The sequence below is a fragment of the Pinus tabuliformis genome, chromosome Q, assembly GCF_031772625.1.
Source record: "Pinus tabuliformis cultivar Carrire ecotype Pingquan chromosome Q, CPIR1, whole genome shotgun sequence".
NCBI classification, from domain to species: Eukaryota; Viridiplantae; Streptophyta; class Pinopsida; order Pinales; family Pinaceae; genus Pinus; species Pinus tabuliformis.
The window spans coordinates 15,681,631-15,701,862 of NC_142296.1; the positions used below are offsets into that span (position 1 = coordinate 15,681,631).

General features: G+C 37.2%; 1 protein-coding gene across 3 annotated transcripts in view; it reads right to left on the reverse strand.

The window, feature by feature from the left end:
* Positions 1-569, reverse strand: part of LOC149218029 (uncharacterized) — a 43,410-nt gene extending 42,841 nt beyond the window's left edge. For all 3 annotated transcript variants that reach the window (XR_016249126.1, XM_089383753.1, XM_089383752.1), the window contains exon 1: positions 7-569. Coding sequence is in view for 2 of the 3 variants with exons in the window: in XM_089383753.1 (XP_089239879.1) it covers positions 7-385 (379 nt within the window). In the remaining variant the exon portion in view is untranslated. The remainder of the gene's footprint in view (positions 1-6) is intronic.
* Positions 570-20,232: the final 19,663 nt, after the last annotated feature.

Below are 20,232 nucleotides of genomic sequence, written 5' to 3' on the forward strand. Positions count from 1 at the left end.
ATGTACCAGTAGTAGTCATAGTTGTTTCATCTCCACCCAAAATGAGAAGGGATTTCACAAGATTCTCTTTGTACAAGAATTGGAGGACAGCATCAGCATCAGAGCTCTTCTCCTCCAACCTGCGTTTCTTCTTCTTGCCGGAAGAGGGAGATTGGGAGGGCGAGGGAGAGGGAGAGGCGGTGGAAGTGACAAGTAATACATCTCGATCCCACCAGCATTTGGAAGACCAGGGAGAGCCTGCCAGTTTCTGCAAGCTCTTCCCATCGGAGGAGACTGTGATACAAAATGATCCTTTAATGTGACCTGCGTTATAGGATAGCAAACTTCTCGAGTCCAACACCAATAAACGAGGATTATTAGCTAGTGAGTTGTATATCTTGTCCATTTTCACTCGTCTCCAACCATTCCACAATTATGATTTTTGGGCCCAAAAAAAAGGCAGGAGCAGGCTCCAAACTCAAAAGTTAAGCCCACTCTGTGTGTTGTTATAATGGCGGATATTTCAGGTTGAGTGGATCAAAACTCTAGCCGTGATCAAAACTAATTCCTAGCTCTTCCCACGCAAACAATAATCTATGGGCATAACTGAATTACTTTTTGACTTCACTTTTACAAAGAATTTCTTTCTTCTTTTTCCTGTACGTTAAAAGAATTTCTTTCTCGAATAGTAAAAAAATTTCAGTCAATTTCGAGATTTTTTTTTTTTTTTTCCGGGTAATTTTGAGTGATTTATGATTTTTAATTTGAATATTCAATGATACTTATACTTTGAGTGCTCAATGATGAATATGGATCAATGGTGTTAGCGGTGAGGGTTGGGTTAGGTTAAAGTATGTTAAAGCACATTGGTTATTTAGAAGTTATGAGTTTAATTTTTTTTTTTACTTTTGGGGTCATTAGTTTATGTTAAAGCATATTTGTTATCTTTTGGGTTTGCTCACCAATATTAGGTGGAAGTCAGGAAAAAAAAAAAAAAAAATTATTTTAATATTTACGAGGCTAAAGATAGTCTATGGGACAGATTGCTTCTTCATCTACTTCATGTATTTGGCCCTTTTTCTGTGAAGCTTCACAATAAATGCTCCCAGCTTCTCGACAAACCCCTCGCTAAAGAGATTATCCCAAGAGCTAGTTGCTAGCATATCTGCATAACTTTCTTTGTTGTCTTTGAAGGCCTCACATTCTAAAATGAAATGTTTTTCTGTTTCCACTTTTCCAAAAGAACAAAAAATGCATACCCTTTCCTCCCACACTTCCTTTGGCCTTTTCCAACGCCCTGTTTCACAACGGAGTTGATGAGAATTAATCCTTAACTGAGCAATAAGAATTTTGGCTCTCCAAGAGATATTAGTCTCTATTTATGTTTTTGGTTGATGATTATGAGTGGGATTAAACACTTCAATATAGTAATTTTTCTTTCTTCCTAGCTCCTTATCCCAAGTACGTTTGTGGAACTTTTCCATGACAAAAGCTTTTATCTCTTTGTTGTTTATGGGACACGTGTCCAAGCAAATACCCCATTTACTAAACCATTTGTTATTTTGTTGCATCCAAGTTTTTTTTCTCTTGCACAATCTATCATTAAAGACAACTTTATGCCATCTACCCTCTTCCATTTGCTCAATTTTTTTTAAATACCTTATGACTCGCACCATAACAATTGCTTCAATAGGAGCAGTCCTTGTTTCATTTAACAAGATATCATAAGGAACTACACTTTTAATCTTAAATTTGTTTGTAATCAAATGCTTCTTAATTTTCTCAAATTGTCTCCACTGCATGTCGGAGGTACTGCTAGCCCACAGTTCACAACCATAGAGAATCACAGGAATCACTAGAAGCCCAAAAAGAGTTTGAGTGTTCTTCCAGTCCCATAACTCTACCTCTCTACACCTATTTTGAAAAGCATAAAATGCTTTCCAACCCCCAAAGTTCTTTTCTTTCTACAACCATTCCAGCTTAGATTTTTGTTGAAGTCAATCCCGAGGTATTTGTAATCCGCAACTTCTTCCATAATGTTGCCTTCAAAGTAGAACTTATGCTAGTTATGTTTTCTTTTCTTAGAGAAGGCCACTACTTTCATTTTGCTGATATTGACTTGCATCCCCACACTTCTACAAAAATGTTCAAGGGATAGTAAGTGCTCTTGCAAACCAAGAGCCAATTTAGCAATCAGAATAAGGTCATCTGCATACAAAAGAAGCCTTATAACAAACTTGCACAAATAGATACCATCACCCCCTTGCAAATTTAACCACTCCTCAAGCTTGTCAATATATAAACCAAAAAGGGTAGGACACAGTGGGCAACCTTGCTTGACCCCGATATCGCTTCTAAAACTTTCAAAAATGCTTGCTGAAGTTCTAATTTTGACTTTCGCATCTTCATACAGCCTATGCACAACTGCTCTCAAATGTTTAGGAACCCCAAGTTCCTCCATTCTCTGCCAAAGTTTATCCCTAGGAACCGAGTAAAACACTTTTCTGAAATCAAAAAGCAACAAAAGACTTCTTCCTTTTTCTCCCAAACTTTTTCAATGATGTGCCTTAAAGTTATGCAATGATCAACTGTGGAATGTTTAGGTCTAAAACCTGCTTGCCCTTTAGCACGCTTATCTATTTCTTTTGCCCACTTGCTAATTTTGTTTTCTAGCATGCTTCCAAATAGCTTTGCAAACAAATGGTTTATCATGATGATCCTATAATTGGAGGGATTATTGATGTCACCACTCTTGAAAGAAGTATTGCCAGACTAGTTGACCAATCTATGGGGAGCCCTTGTTGTATGATGTTGTTGAAGATTTTTGGAATGTGAGGTGCAAGAATCTTTGAGCCCCACTTTAGATATTCTGCTTGGAGTTCAACTAAGTCTTTTGCTTTTTCCCACACCCAAATTCTTGATACCCATCTCTACCTTTTGTACCGTGAAGAGTTCAATTTTAGTGTTGACCAAGGGGGGAGGGTCAACCTTGGGAACCTGCTCATAGAGTTGTCTTGCATAGTCAAACCATTTAGAAGCTATAATATTATTTCCAATTTGTATCTTTTTCGGTTGGAGCTCCTTCCAAAATAATTTGGGATTATTTTCCCCAAGGAAGATTAGTTCCTCCCTCCTTGAAACCATGAAATCAGCTTTTTTCTTGCGTAATAATTGCTTGTACGATTTGAGCTTTATGTTATCCTTGTTTGACTCTTTCCACATTCTCCTTACCTTTTTGCATTCCTCGTCAAACCAAGCATTAACCAGAAAGCAAGTTGTTTTAGACTTCTTAATTTTTGTTCTTTTGCACTTTGCAAGTGCGCATTGAATTAAATGTGTTAATTCATGACTATGAACGCTGTGAATTGTAATTTTCTCCTTCTCAAAGAGCCTCTCTAGCGTCATTTTGAAGGTATTACAATTTTCTGGCGTCAAAAGGATTCTGCCCTGTGGGAGATTTTGTTGGACATGTTGAATTTTTTACTCTAATTGTCTTTTTCCAATCCAAGAGAAACATAAATAAATTGGCTTGTGATCTGATTTCAAATCCCACAGTTGATATCCAACCAAAACTTCTTCCATTTTCTCACACAAACCATGTGAGCAAATTACGTAACCTAACACACTTGCTCCATTGTAAGTATTGCAAGTGGAATTATCGGACTTTGCCCATCTAGTCAAGCCATTACAAATGACTAAATCAAAGGCCCCACGTAGAGTAAGCAATTGTTCACCAAAGAGATTGCAGCCCTTGTCCTCTGAAATTCTTTCCCACTAATGTTTACTGATGACACTTTTGGGGTCAAGCATGGTTGAGTTAACACGAAGTCAATGATGCTAGATTCAAATCAATACCTAGTATTTGTTTTTTGATATCTAAAGATTATTTTTCTTTGATATCTAAAAATAAAAGATTAAAATCATGTTAATTTTTATTGGTTTTCATCTATTATGAATATCTTATCGTTATTTAATTCATCTCTGTGTCTAGTTATTAGAGTATTAACATATCCATCATTTTAAGTTTCACTTAATATTGCAATCTAAGAGAAACTAGGATCCCTTGTCTTTCTAAATTTTAGCTTCAATTCATGTGTTACATACATTAGACCAATCCTCATTGATCTAATGATTAGCATTAATGTGTTCGACTCTTATACGCTTTCATATTGTCATTTATTTTGTTTTCTCTATTTATGCACTCAACTCTATAAAACCCCAAAACAATTAGTTATGACTTGTGGGTGTAAATTGTGTTGAGAAATCAAAGCTTATAGGAATTAGGGTTTGATTCCTCTTTCTTGATAATTACTTGTGAATTATGTTGGTTTCTTTTACTTCTTTATTAGTTTATCTTTCATCAAGCAATTCCCAAATTTTATGTATATGAAGACCACAAGAAGAAGAGACACAATATGTAGGCGCTCAGCCACGGCAAAACCCCTATAAGGGAAAAACCTAGTCAAACTCTTCCTTAAGTAGGTTCAAATTAAGATGACACATTTCCAGAATCCTTAGACCTAGACAAAGACCTTCTCCAACAACCAAGTCAACCCTGTAATAGCCCTAGTTAAAAATCCATGTAAAAATATATAAGGCCACGGTTGATGGGACATGTATTCCAAGCTAAATGTTGGGCACAACATCCTAGTGTGGGTGTTCATTTCGGTTATTATGGCTAAAGGCAATGGCAAAGGCTTTGGAAAGGCAAAATGGCATTTTGGCACATTTATTTATGAAAATAATGGAAATTAGAAGAAAATGAAGGTGAAAGGTCACAGGTTGCATGTGAGGAGGAAATTGAAGGAAAATAATGGAAAATGAAGAAAATATAGGCCTCATTGATAAAAAGGCTTCTAAGGATCGGTTCATAGACTTTTTTCAGTTCAGCTTTGGAGCTCTCTCATTATTCTCTCTCTCTCTCTCACTCACTCTTGAACACTTAGAGTTTTCTTGGAGCACTTTGGCATTGGATCAAGAAAGGCAAAGAAGGCAAGAGGAAGGAAAAAGCAAGCAAGGAATAGCATGATCAAGCAGCTACAACAGTATTCTTTGTAGGTATCGATTTACATGTGCGTTTTCCTTGCTAGATTTGGCATGCATGGTATTGCATGTGGTTTTTTTCTGTCGTGGCATGGGTTTTGCCAAGTGTGATAGTGTTTTCATCCTAGCCTTGCCATTTTCAGATAGCCTTGATGAGATGGGTTCTCATACTTTGGTTGAGCTGGATTGTCGAATGGATTCGAAGCTGAGTGGGGTGGATCTCTGAAATGACAAACACATGGCCTAGTGGTCCCTGAACTGGACTGTGGATCACGGTAAATCCATTGGCCTAGTAACCCCTGAGCCAGACTATGGGTTGTGGTAAATCCAAGATTGTGTGCCTCGGTGGGCCTAGGAATCCTTGCCGATGAATGGCGGGATATACGATAAATCCAAGAGGTGGATTGCTCTCCATTGGGCCTAGTAGTCCTAGGATGGGATGTACAGTAAAGCCTGGAGAGTGGGTCTCGGTGTAGGGCCTAGTGATCCCTGGATTAGACTGTGGATTATGGTAAATCTTGAGAGACTAGGAGGCACTAAAATTCCTCATGGTGTAGGTAGAGAACTCTGGTAGCATCCATGCTTGTTTGGTTCTTTTGGTTGGTTATGAGTCCCACATTCATGCTTGGAATATGGCACAGGGGTGATTGGCTGAAGAAAGATTTGGCTCAACCAATCTATGGTCGGGTCGAACATGGTAGTCGCATCACCAGTTGGTTTCTACATTCATTAATGATAAATTCATTCCCTTTGTTTTTCATGTGTAAATGTACTAACTTATATGTGGATTCTATGTCTGATGTATTCATGGTATTTATGTTATTATGTTGCTCCTTATGAGCATGTATTCTTATAGTGATGATGTATAGCTCTCCTCATGTTTCTATTTGTAAATTAATAAACAATGTATCTATGACCTAATAGATGCTACTGCAGCTAATGATGCAAGGGAACAATGCCTCGTAGCGAATCTTAGATAAGTATGAAACCCCTATGCTTAGATCTATTGTTTAGACCTGTATATTGCATTAATGCCAAGTGTTTGAAAGAATGTCAGTCCCGGTTGGGGATGGTCAGGCCTAGTCCTGGAGTTAGTTTTTGATTTATTAGTCTTTTCATCGTATGTTTAATGGATTTTAGAAGTTACAACAAGTTCTGGGCAGTGACTGGAATTCTAGGATTGAAAAGTAACTTAAATTCCCCATACTCTGGCACAGGTCTGCTGGAAATAGTCCCGGACGTAGGAATGCAGCCTTGTGGGAGCGTCCAGAGCTCTTTGGATGCTGGCATGCCCATAGCATGGGAGCGTCCAGAGGTTTGATAGCCTAAAAACTAAGTGGAACCCAGGGGTTGGTTAGCAAAAAGGTTGGGATGGTTCCTAGGGGCCTATTGTTGATGTTGAAGGTTTGTATGGTGTGTTTCCATCAGTTCCACTTCCTTAATGTGACTTAGGAGGTTGAATCATATCATAGTAACTTCTCATCACATGTTTCCCCTGGTTGGATGATTACTTGGGTAGATGTGGGAGGAGGTGTTATAGAGTGGTATCAGAGCATGGTTCACCCCTTGGACTAGATGGGAGGTGTGTTGGTCATGCATTCATGTCGGTTGCATATGTGTTACTTATTTTGTAATCCATGTTCTTGTTAAATTTTCATGGTGTTGATCATGGTTGTAGTGATGTCACCATGTAAAGGTTGATGGTGTTGTTGTGGGATGTGTTGTCATGAATGTATGGGTGTATATGCATTTGTTAGCATGTTAGTGTCCATATGTTGTTATGCATACATTGTCATGGTTATGGTTATGCATGTATGGTAGGTCGGACTTGCATTGTGAGGTCATTGTATACAATTAGGTCATCATGATGATATTGGTGTGTTATAATGCTAATGTGTTGGTTGAGATAGAGCAGGAGATGCAGATCATTAAAGTGAAGTTGCAGCATTGGACCTCGAGGCAAGAGCACATCGTCATACAGGCTTGTATGTTGGGGATGCAGGTATGTTAGTTAATGGATTGTTATATGCATAAGGGTTATATACATTAGGTTTGTGTACATGTCTATTGATGTTATGGTTACATACATGATAGATGTTAGTTGGTTAGTATAGTCATATGCACATGTGTCGGATAGTCATGAATGATAGTAACATGTGGTTGTATGCATTTATATTGTTGTTTTAGGTTTACAATTTGATGATTATGTTATATGTTGTTGATGAGTATGTTATAGTTTAGCGTGTTGTTGTTATGTGAATGAACAATCTTGTTTTAAGATTATTGTACTAATGCATATGTGTTGAGATAACTGACATATACTTGATTGTAATAGGCGACAGTTGTAGTATTATGTCTAATGACTATGAGTTTACTATGGATTATGACATGATTGTTAGTCTTGGTAAAGGTTGATTTCAAATTAGTAGATATGTTGCCTTGATCATTGGAGCAGGTTGTTGACATGTGTGAGCAGTTGCAAGGTAACATGCTCGGTATTAGCATGACAAGGTAATATTTGATTTGCTTACATAACTAGCAGTTGGGTGATGTGACAGTACATAATAAGCCTCGATTGCAACAAGGTAAAAAGGTGAAATAAAGGAATTGGGTAAGAATTCCTTTGGCCATGTTTGGAAACCCTAATTTCAAACAAATGATTGCTTTTCATGTAGGAAGTCTTCTTAACCCTAATTTGTCTCAAATTATGTGGATATGTGCTATGTTCATCGACATGTATTTGACAGGTATAAAAATTGGTGTCTAGTTATAGCTAGATATGTCAAGGGAATTGGAGTCCCTTGAGACATGGCATAGATGTGTTTGGTTACAAGGCACCGTGCTTGGCACAACAAGATAAGTTATGTGTTTATGGTGTATTGTTATGTTTATTTAAGCACTGATAGTTATGTGTTTATGGTAGTATGATGCAGGGGATTGCATGGAAAAATAGATTGCCATGAAATCTTAAAGAAGGCTCGGGTTGAGATTTCCATTGGAGGCTTTGGGAACCATGGGGATTGAGTCATGGTGTTTGTTGCTAGTCTTGTGCTTTTGGTCTTTTGTGATTTTTTGTGCTTGATTGCAGCTTTGTTTATGCCTTGTGTATGGCCATACTACTTTATTTGTGGTGTCGTATTGTTATTGGTTTCCATGGTTTTCTCTTGCTTGCTTCTTGGTATTGCCTTTTATGTTTTGAGAGTCTTGGGAATTGGTTGGGAAAGAGGAAAGTTAATGGAGCTCGAGAAGAGCTGAATGAAACCCAACATGTGATGTAAGGCCTGGATGAAGCTTAGAGCATTTATCAGGGCAACTGAAGGCAAGCGTGTGACAACTAGTTGGATTGGTTGGGTCCATTGAGGTAAATGGACAATGATAGGACAATCATGATAAAGGTAACAAGAAAGGTGAAGTAAATGGAACTGAGGTGCCAGATGCCTTGACTATGTTGGGAATGATTCTTCTCAATGTTGTGCATGGTGTGCACAGATAAAGGGAATTCTCTTAACCTTAGCCTTATGCTATCTGGTAATTATGTTATGATCATGATTATGATGATGTTTGTATATGTATGAATGTATGTATGTATGTTGTGTCTGACAGGGTCATCATGGATCATGGTTGTTTAATGCTAATGTTTATATGTATATATGTGTGTATGTATGTCGTTGTTTAACAGGACCATGATTGTTTTATGCTAATGTTTATGTATATGTATCTTTGTATCTATGTCACCGTCCAACAGGGTTGTCAAAGATCATTCTCATGGTGGAATGATTTCTTATGTAGGTAAGTGCCATGAAGAGATTCCTGGTTCATGAGGAATCAAGTGGGAAGAGTAGCCTCACAGATATCTAAGATCAGTATCACGTGGATATGGATTGATATTATGTGATTATATTATGTCTATGTTTATGTTATGGACAGGCTAAGGATGAGAGATACATCAACGAAATGAAAGCAGTGTTGTCCACGACATGTCGGGACAAGCATGGATAAGACACTAAAAGCAAGGTTGCTTGGTAGAGACAGTGTGGTCTTGGATGTGTGGTACTACTATTATGCATATGTTGTATATGTTGTACATGTTACATCTGTGATGTTGTGCACATGTGGTGTTGTGTATATATAGTGTGTGTACATGTTGTTTATGCAATGATTATGTACAAGGTGGTACAGATAGTGTTGTGCGAATGTTGCATATGTAGTGTTGAGTATAGATGGTGCTATGTACATGTTGGATATGCAGTGTTGTATACATATTGTATTGTGTGCATGATGGATATGCGGTGTTGTGCGCATGTTGGATATGCAGTGTTGTGTACATAGGGTGCTATGTACATGTTGTATATGCAATGCTATGTATATATGGTGTTGTGTGCATGTTGTACATATGGTGCCATGTATACATGGTGTTGTGTGCATGATTGTACAAGTGGTGTTGTGAGCATGTGGTGTCATGTACATGTTGTACATGTGGTACTGTGTGCATGTGGTGATGTGTACATGTCATGCATATGGTGTTGTGTACATGTCGTGCATGTGGTGCTGTGTACATCTAGCATTGTGTACACGTTGTGCAGGTGGTGTGGTGTACCTATGATGTTGTGTACACGTTGTGCAAGTGGTGATGTTGGTAGGTGGTATTGTGTACATATGTTATTTTGTGCATGTCGTACATGTTGTGTTGTGTACATGAAGTACTGTGTATGTGCACTGTGTGGTGTTATACATAAGATATAGATGTATGTATTGTGTTGTACATCGGGTGTAGGTGTATGTATGGTGGTGTACACTAGATGTAGGCATATGGATTGTGTTGTGTTGTACATTGGTGTAGGTGTATGTATTGTATGTCAAGTGTAGGTGCGTGTATAGCATAGTGTTGTATGTTGTGTGTGGTTTTATGTGTGTGATGCACACTATGTGTATGTGCACATGGATGAGGAGAAGGCATTGGGTGTGGCAACCGATCCAAAGTGCGTACGGAATAAAGACAAAGGTAGAAGCTAAGGATTGATTAAAGGATAAGTATCAATATTTTATTCAGTTTTACTATGCATGTGATCTATGATTCTGGTCTATGATGATTACATGTGATCTATGATTCTGGTTTATGATGGTTACACGTGATTTATGATTTTGATCTAAGATGGTTTTGTTTTGAGCTAACCTGATGTGATATGCTTATACATGATGATTTGGTCAAAGATGATAGTTGACTTGTTGTGATAGGAAGTAAACAGGATTGCAAGTGTACCTTATTGATGAGCTAACAATGAGGAATGATGTGAATTTATTTCAATTTATTTTGAATCTAATGGAAATTATGTGCTTGGTACATGAAATCATGAAATGCCCAGTTGGGTGGTTGAAATTGACTGTAAGAATTAGCAACAACGAAAGGAATTGGAAAATGCAATAATATGTTGGTAAAGCACTTCAGGAGCAAAGCCATTGTGGGACATCGGTACCCAATAGTATCCATTGATTGCCATGTTTATGCTATGACCTGTATGATGGTTTTAAGGCAGGGATATGCCTTGGTTTTTGTATCTTCCGAAGTGAGGAAGCCTTGCCAAGGGATGGACTTCCCAGGATGGGGGTGCCAGCGGATTTTGGAAGGTGTGTGATTGCACAGAAGGGGGTGATCAGATTGCCCGAGGGACTGTGTATCATAGAAGGGAAGATCGAGGATGGATTTGTTTTCGTCATTAGCATTGCCAGATGGAATCAGATGCACATTAGGAGTGCACCCTGGAAAATGAGCCAGTAACTATTCATTGAGAGTACAAGTGGCGCTAGATTATAATGTTGGAAATTTGATGCAGTTTTGACTTTGGAAGTGGATTATGTACTTCCTGGGAAGGAGGTGATCTTGGTATTACTTTGAGGCTGGAGGTGTGAGCCTCTAGATTCCCTTGTTGCGGATGCAGGCATCGTATCCTTTTATTTGTTAGTTGAGAAAATGTGCATATGTGTGAATTATTGTAAATATTGTATCAATATGAATTTATTAAGCTCCATAGGCAGTATGGTTATTTTTTGGGTGAAGAAAATGTGTATGTGTTGAATAAAGTGTAACTAGGTTCGGTCTTCATAATGACATGATCTTTGTAAATGATGAAATAAAAGAAATAATTTTTTTTTTATATGCCTTTCTACATGGGTTTCATGAGTAAGAGGTTTAGTTGTTAGTGGCTCCCTTTGAGAGTCTTAGGATTTATTATTGAGTCAAAGAGTCAATGTCATGTATGAATAGCTCTTCTTGAGAATATGTAAAATATATATGAGTCAACTTAGTGTCTAGAAAATACCTCAAAAAAGAAAAGCACAATCCTCTTGATGTCAGCCTGCAAAATGAATTAAAATACACTCATGTTGGCTCACTTGAAATGACACATATCTTCATGAACACAAGTCAGCTAATTTATGGAGGATGAATTACAATAAATACCCAGCTAGGGTCTGTGCAAAATTACATAACATAACTCAAATTTCCTGTAATTTTCGGATGGGTACAGGAAGCTCAAATTTTTGAATGGGTACAAGAAGTTTAGACTTTTGGATGGACAACATCTTTGTGTCTCAGCCTCCTCATTGTTTTGATGATCACTGACTCAAACATAGTCACAGTCTAGGCATCGTTGTGAGGAGAAGGATCTCTTCAATACACTCCCGGATTACTCTCTAGACACAGTCACAGTCTAGGCATCATTGTAATGAGAAGGATCTCAGTTATCCAATAGTGACACTCTGTCTTGGAATGTATTCTGGACGATGGTATTTATGATCTCAATCATGATCTTAATGAAAAAATAGTTTGAAGATGAATATCTCAGTGTAGTTCTCATATGTATATATACATATCTCATTTTTATAGTGAAGGGGCAACAAGTGTCATGTAAAGGAGCAAAAATGATCTTGATGAAGGTGCAACAGTGTTGAGTAGTAGTGATCTCAATGATGACCTTGGTGATGCAAGCAGTAATGATCTCGGTGGTGCAGTAGTGATGGCCTCAATGTTGCAGTAATGATGTTGATCTCAACATTGAAAAAGAAGAGGATTGGTGTCTTGGTCTTGAAGTGGCCTAATAGGTCAAGGGTCATGGTCTTGGTATTCGTCAATTGGAATCTCTATAAGAAGAATTTTGTGCAGGTTTTCCTCTCAAAGAGTGAGAGGTTTTGGCCCTCGCAGAAAGCCAACATCTTGTGTTCTTATCTCTTTCGTTTTGGTAGTTATTTGATGAACTAAGAAGACACACTCTAATAATATCAAGAGAAGATTGTGCTAATAAGCAAAATTTAAAATACCTCACAAATAATTATCATGGCAAGAAGAATCTTACTAACCTAATTTGCCCTAGATTCTTCAACATGGTATTAGAATTAAGGTGTTGAAGTCAAAGGAAGGGCAACAAAAAGAGACATTCAAGGATCAGCTTCAAGAAGGACATCAAAGCGATTTGAAGGGTTTTGTCAAAATTGAAGGATCAGAGTACAACAACAGTCTACAAGAACAAGGTTTTTTGTCTATATGATCAAGGAGACAGTCTACAACAAGACAATTCATGATAATTTCAGTGCCGGGATTAGGTAATCTCAGTGAAAAGATGAAGCATCAGAACTCGGGTACATGGAAACAGTCTTGGTGCCTCCCACAATTTCGGTCTATGTCATACAATGATCGCAATAATAACATGATCTCATCATACCAAGTAATAGTCATTACCTCAGATTGAATCTTTTTTATAAAGAATACAATCTTGACAACTCAGATTCATGATGCATACTCGATGGCATATTGAAGTGGATCATTTACAGCATAGCGCTTAGAAATAGGTCCAAGTACTATAAGGTGATCGTAGCAAGTAATCTTGAGGCGCTCAGATTCTACATGATGATGCATACTACAAGGTTCACTTGTGTGATATGAATACAATGCCATCTCAAATCATAAGGATTAGATGTATAAGTTATAGTAACTTGAAGGTAAGCTTCCTATCTTTACGACAAGGATCTCATCCAAAGGAAGCATCAATGCATTTGCTTCAACCACTTTCAACATGATCAAGGTGAAGATTTTATCTTCACATGTCAAGTAAGTATTTTCACTAATTAATTTAATAAAATGGCTTCATGATTGCAAGGAGATCTATAGGTTGGATGGGTCATCAAAGGTCCTTTCATGGAATAAGGAGGATTGTCATAATCCTCATAGATAAGAGAAGTCAGTGAACATATCAAGGAAAAATATTTCCTTTGAATTCATGGAAGGAAACCCTTAAGATCCTCTCATCCCTATGTAGCAGGAGAAGAGACATAAAAGAGATATATGAAATACTAGAAGATACATTCTCTGAATAATGCATAAAAGAAGGTCATATCACTTAGACCTGATTGAAGGTATCAAAGTTATTGATTTGAGGCTTCTGCAATCTATATTCTGTGTAGTGTTACCTTCCGAAGTCATCGCATTCATGTTTTTTGGAATCGACGTTTCAAACCAACCTCTGTGGTTCATCATCACGATTAGATCCATGAGTGAATAAGGCATAACTCAATAGGTTTAATAAATACGACTAGGGTTGGGATGGGAGTGAATATTAGCCGACAAGTTGGATAATGATATAATTCAGTTTAATTATAATTTAATTATTTTAATTTTATTAGATTATTGTAGTTTTAGTTTTTAATTTTAATTTAATATCTAGTTTTCTTTTAAGATTTTTTATTTTTATTTTTTATTGAATGATTAAAAATATAATCAATAACTCTTATAAACTAACTAATAATTATGTGTATAGTTAATTAGTTTTATTAATTATATGATTATAATGAATATTAATGATTTGCATGTTTTTTTTTTGGTAAAATGAATTATCTTTATTTTGAGTTATGATTGAATGAGAAAATAATAATTAATATATACTCACTAATGGTGATTAAGAACTAATTTAATATTGTGCATACTAGATTAAGTTTATTATTAATCCAAAAATGAATTTGATGTTTTAAATTAAATAAAAAATTTAATCCTTTAATGTTTTGTGAATGATGATGCAAAGATTAAATGCTTTTAAACTTAAATATTTTTTGTATAAATAGGTGAAAAATTAAAAAGAGTTTTAATTTTAGAATTGAATGTGATGATTGAGATTGGATTAAATATAAACTAAAGTTATTAGATTAAAATTTTATTTGAAATGCATTAAAATAGTAATTATGAAAATTATTCATTCTTGATGATTTTATGAAAATGGTTTAAATAATTTAGGGCTAGTGTTATAAATGGAGGATCATGGAGGTAAAGTCAAAGGATAAGAGGGCATGAAATATTTAGGAGAAGCTGGGATCAAAGGTTAGAGTAGGGATCTAATTATCACTAATTTTTCAACCCTCATCACAGTGAAGGTTGTTAGGGTGTTTACATATTTTGATAGCTTCTTTGAATTTCTTATGGTGATAATGATCAATTTTGGCCACAACACATGAGTTTTCAATACAAATATGTTAATTGGTTTTACTGGAGTGCTTGGCCAAAGCTGAGGTTTTGGAATAATTGTGTTTAATGTCAGTGGCATGCTCTTGAATCCTAGTTAAGATTGATCGACCGGTCTCACCAATGTAGGTTTTGCCACAAGAGCAAGGAACCAAATAAACCCCTTTGTGGCATTTAGGATCAATGAGATATTTTACGGATTTTAGGCATCTGCTAATGGCGCTCATAGGTTTGAAGGTGGTTTTTATATTGTTCTTCTTTAAAATATATAAAATTTTATCAGTGATGCCCAATATGTAGGGTAAGTGGACCTTGCCAGCACACTCATCCATAGGTTGTTTGTTTTTAGGATTCTCAGCCTTCTTAAAAGCTTTGATTCCTTGGTGTCTTCTATATCCACTATTTTCAAAGACATCCATAAGATGGTTCTTCAAAGCGTTGGTGCATAGATTGTTCCCACATATAAAAAATTGAGTACACATTCACTGGGGACTAGATAGCCCTCCCTCTCTAGGTGTAATTGTTGGTCCTCAGCTCACCACAGGGGGTAACCCTATAATATAATTGTCAGATTTTCAATATGAAAATAGAATAAGACCAGGTGTGAATATTTTCATTGTAGTAAATAGTGGTGGCATTCACAGGAGGAAGGAAAACATTTGATGATATACAATTCTGAAGTCAGATTCCCAACGAGAAAGACAACAATAACAAGATATTGCGATAATAAAAAGTGAATATTAGGAAGGTGGCAATTACCAAAGAAAGAATATTTGTGAGGATATTGCCCAACCTTCTTCATTCCAGAAGGGCACACCAAATCTTAGGAAGGTGGCAATTACCAAAGAAAGAATATTTGTGAGGATATTGCCCAACCTTCTTCATTCCAGAAGGGCACACCAAATCTTCCTAAATAATTCCACTCTTTTCTGAAATTGTTTATTTCCTCAATTTCTCTATCGAACTCATCTCACATGACATGCTTGGCGACCTGCTTTTCCTTAACATATATAAGGAGAAAATACATTCATCCCTAGTGGGCAGTTTAATTTATGTTAAAGCTTCGTCCTCCAAAGTGTTAACCAGATCAATGATAGCATCGAGGTCTTCCATCCTTTTCTCTAAGACCTCGGTTGTAGACTTTGCCTCTAAGCTGGCATTTTGTATTAGTCCCTTTTCACATTGTGAAAGAATTTTCACGTATGCGTCAATTGTAGTGATATCTTGCCATACTTGCCTCCATATTTATTCTTTGGCTTCCATTAATACTTTCTTCCTGGTGACCATGACACGAGCGACTTCCTCGAGATTTTTTACTTGATTAGTTCTATCTCTGAGTGTAGCTTGGATCTGCTCAATCTCTTCGTTCTTTCGCCCTACGACCACATCTATCCTGTTCTAAGCTCTTGGGATCTCTTCTTTGGTTGTCTGCAATTCTTACTCTAACTGATTGATTTTGATATTTAATAATTTGGGATCTTTCGATTCAGTCATCTAGGCTAAGTTAAGAGCTTTATTGATTGAGGCCTTATACTCCTCCAAGAGTTTCAAGTGTCGTTCTTCCATCTCATGTGATTCTGTTCTGACTGCCTGTAGCTGCTTAAGGGCTTTTTTACGCTCCTTGAGCCACATAGTAGTTTCCATTTCCTGAAGATGATGCTCGACCTCTTCCCTCCTTTCGAATGCTTGTATAAGAACATAGGGGTCATGATATGGGATCTTCAAGATTTCCCAAAGAGCGTTTATCTGTTTGTCCTTTTCATCAAGTGACTTCTTTAGAGGGGCAGTGTCTTTAGGGTGCCCAGATTATCGAATGACAATCTCTTCCAGTTCCTTGATTCAGTTAGTTTTGGTGCACAGGGCCATATGGGTTATATTTAGTTGTTCGGAAATGTTTTCCAACATAGCATGCATCTTCTTGTTGCCTGTTGTGGAGTCGAGGAGTCTGCGAGCCACTATCTCACCTACTTGTCGGTGTAAGTTAATCACATCCATGTGTGACACTTTTCCTAGATTTATAGCCAGAGAAGATGTTCTAGATCCAACCACTTGTTGGTTTTCCCCTGTCTCAGGTTGCAACACTATAAGGTTCAAGACGTTCGTCTCAAAATCAACCACTAATATAAAATGGGGCCCGCTTAAAGGTAACATCTATTGGAGCACTGAGGTGTCCATTTATTTGGACCGTTCGAGGACTGCAGTCAGCTCTTTCCTAGACGTCATTTCGTTCTTCTGCTTAGTAAATGAGTGTTGGATATCTAGGGCTTGAGTGCCAGAACCTTTAGGTTCAATATCCCTTAAGGTTTGTCTGATCTCTGTGTCCAATTTCTAAATCTGTCGGTTAAAATTATCTGTTTCCACATTGGCTTCTTTTGATATGACATGCCAAACTAGCTCAAATTGAGTTAATCCATCGGCTTTTCGCTTACTTGTGGAGGTAGTAGAACATGAAACTCAACTTCTCTTGTGTGTTCCTGAATATGTGAGTGGTGAGAGGCAACTTGTACAAATATGTCAGTCATTCCTATAGAGGGTACTGACTGTAAATTTTCTTCTGACAGTACCGATGAATTTGCCATTTTTTCAAATTCTGGCCTGCTTTCATGAATATAAGCAAATAATCCAGATTGTTTTTTAAGTCACGAAATAATACTTAGTGGATCATAACGCCAACAATCGTCTTGCGTGAAACCAAAAGAAGATATTTCCTTTTCCATAGCATCAATGGCATTTTTATTTTTGGCAATTAGAGGAGATATAACATAATGATATCTAAACAATGCTCCTTTATTTTTAGACACAAAATGAAATTCATTAAGTACAATTTTATGCCTTAATACTTTGTATGCAAATAGTAAAGGTGTTACATACTTGGGAAGTCGTGTCACCTAATTATCAAACACATATAATCGTATTACGATATACTGAGGAAACAAAACTAGTTACCAATACTTTCCTGCTCGGCCAGTCTTAGTACTTTGACTTGCTCTTTTGAGATTTGATTCACTCTAGCTTCAGTTATTTTGGCTTTTAAAGGATAGGCAAAGCAGTCAATATACTAAGAGTAAGCCAATGGAATACATTGAGGATATATTGCATCAGACCAACGAAATACCTCTTTTCTTTGCCTTCAGCGTCTAAAGCACTTAGGATGAGTCCAGAAGTAAGAAAGTGTGAAGGATAATTGGACAAAATCAAGTGAACAAGGTAGGAGTAGTGTCGATTGGAGAGGAAAGAAAGGGTGGTAGAAAAATCCACAGTGAGGGCCAGGGCTAAGTATTTGGGAAAGTTGATGGTTGGATGGTCGAGCTTAAGAGTAATAGGACAAATTGCTAAAAACAATGATTCATATACCTTAGAGTCATCTGCGAGACCAAAAAGAACTGACAGGAGAGACGTTAAAGTCTGATAGAAGGGCTTTAGTGAAATAGTCGGAACAGGAAAAACTAGCTTTAGCTCAGGGTCAAGATTTTCGAAAAGGTTTCATAGGAATTCAAGCTTATTTTCTTCAGCCCATGTAATGAATTAGTTTTCTATCCCTGTTTCTGTAATGTCTATTCCCTGGACTAGAATGCCCAACATTTCTGCAATAATTCTCATGTCAATCCTTAAAAATAAAGTGCGGTTATTCCTAAAGTATATATCTTGTTGTTCTGGTTCAAAGCTTTTAGCTAGCAATAAGATGGAATCAGGTTCAAAATGGGTTGACGAAAGAGATGCATGCAGGATTCTAGTCCTGAGTAAGCAATAGTCATCAGCCGACGTAGCAGCTAATGAAGAGAGAGTTCTCTTTATGGTGAGGCACACCTTGGTCTCCTGCACTCCCACCAACTCATTCATAAGGACTTTTTTTCTTTCTAGCTTGCTTATAACTGCTCAAATGGGCAGGATTACAACTGTAATAAAAAAGGCGGAGAGAAATAATAACTTACAGGTGAATGCGTTTGAATTCGTGATGAGCACGGTAGTCTTGCAGCCTTGATGGGATCATGGCCGACCTCGAGCGGATATCATGCAGAGAGCGAAAATAACGAGCAGAATGGGAAAAAGATGGCCACGCTTAGGCTTAATGACATTTAAAGGCACTCATTAATGCAGTAGACAGGTGTAAAATTACCATAAGATAGGTTACCAACCACCGCGGGCGGGACCCGCCCATCGCACGAAAGAAACAAGTTAACCAACATGCAAGTTCAGATGTGATGACTGTTGATTTGATATCGATCAACAGTGATCGTGGTATCAGGTTTGCGGGGATGTGCTAATAGGTGAGCAACTTCAATTGCGATAGGGTCCGAGAGTCGTCGGATGTAGGGTTAATCATTGTCTACGTGCACTGGGAAACGATGAAGCGCTTATTATACGTGCACCTTCTTATGTGATAGTATTCATAATGCTAATTAGATTAATGTTGACAACGATGGGGTCGAGAACTTGCAAGAGTTTTAAATGCATCAAGAATTTGATAGAAACTATTTAGCACATGATTGGAAAGCGCAATAGCTATGGTTAACTGTTGATCTTTAATTAAAGGTAGATCCATCCTTCAATCATGCTCAACTGTTAGAGAAAGTGTTAAATTCCCCTATAAAGGTTATGGAAGCTTAATATGTATAAAAATTTCATTGGGGAGTGGGGGGGGGGGGGGGGGTTTCCCCAAAATTGGCTCCATGTGGGGATGGCTTTCCCTCGTGGGAAGCCAAGAACATGGGCCAACTGCCTTCTCTAGTTGGTTTAGGGAGTCATGGTTAAATGACGGCGAAGATCCATCAACTAGACAACTATGTACTCATATGACATGGGGGAAGATATTTGTGATGCGATGGATTAAAGGCAGACGTTAATGTAGAGGTGACAAAGGTTAATTAAAGAATAAACAACCACCATTGGGGCAAATATGATTATCGCCCGATTGTCTGTGACGGGGAAAAGCCGAGTGCGATGAAAGAAGATAAGAGAGATGTCTAGTGCTAGTAGCAGCAATGTGGGATGCCGTGAGAACTTACATGAGAAAATGGACATAAAACTGCATTTGTTAGAAAGCATCAAGGAACACTTGCCATTAATTGAGGACAAACTGACCATGCTACACAAGATTTTTGAGGGGGTCGAAAGTATCTGCCCGCATGACCCAACTAGTAGTGCTCATCTCGCCGGATTATCGAATACGACTAACGAGATAATCCAATTTTCTCACAATTAGCCTTGATAGAGCAGTTAGCTCAATTTTGAACGTAAAGCCTGCTAGTTGTAGAATTTTGTATATTTTTAACTTATTTGAAGTATGGAGCATAAAGGATCATTTTGGACTTAACAGACTTATCCTGTGACTCTACTATTTATTTTTTAGATATTTAAACTTATGGAACGTAAAGCTTTATTTCTTTAATTTTGTAAAATTGAGGTATTTTTTTAATATTTGCTTTCATTAATTCACAAATGATGAGTAAATTGGGGAGTAGGAACATATGATTTCCGTTTTTTTGCTTCTTTTAGTTTTATTATATATATCATGAAGAACATATAAACTGTATTTCATTTTATTTCTTGAATACATTTTTCTCTTTTTGTTAGATGAATAAATATGTGTTGAATGAACGATAAATCTGCCAAAGGCTATCCTGTAGCTATTCTCAAATCAGGCTTTAAGCATTATACAACAAAACACAAAACTTTTACAAAAATAGGGAAAGTTAGGAAAAGATACG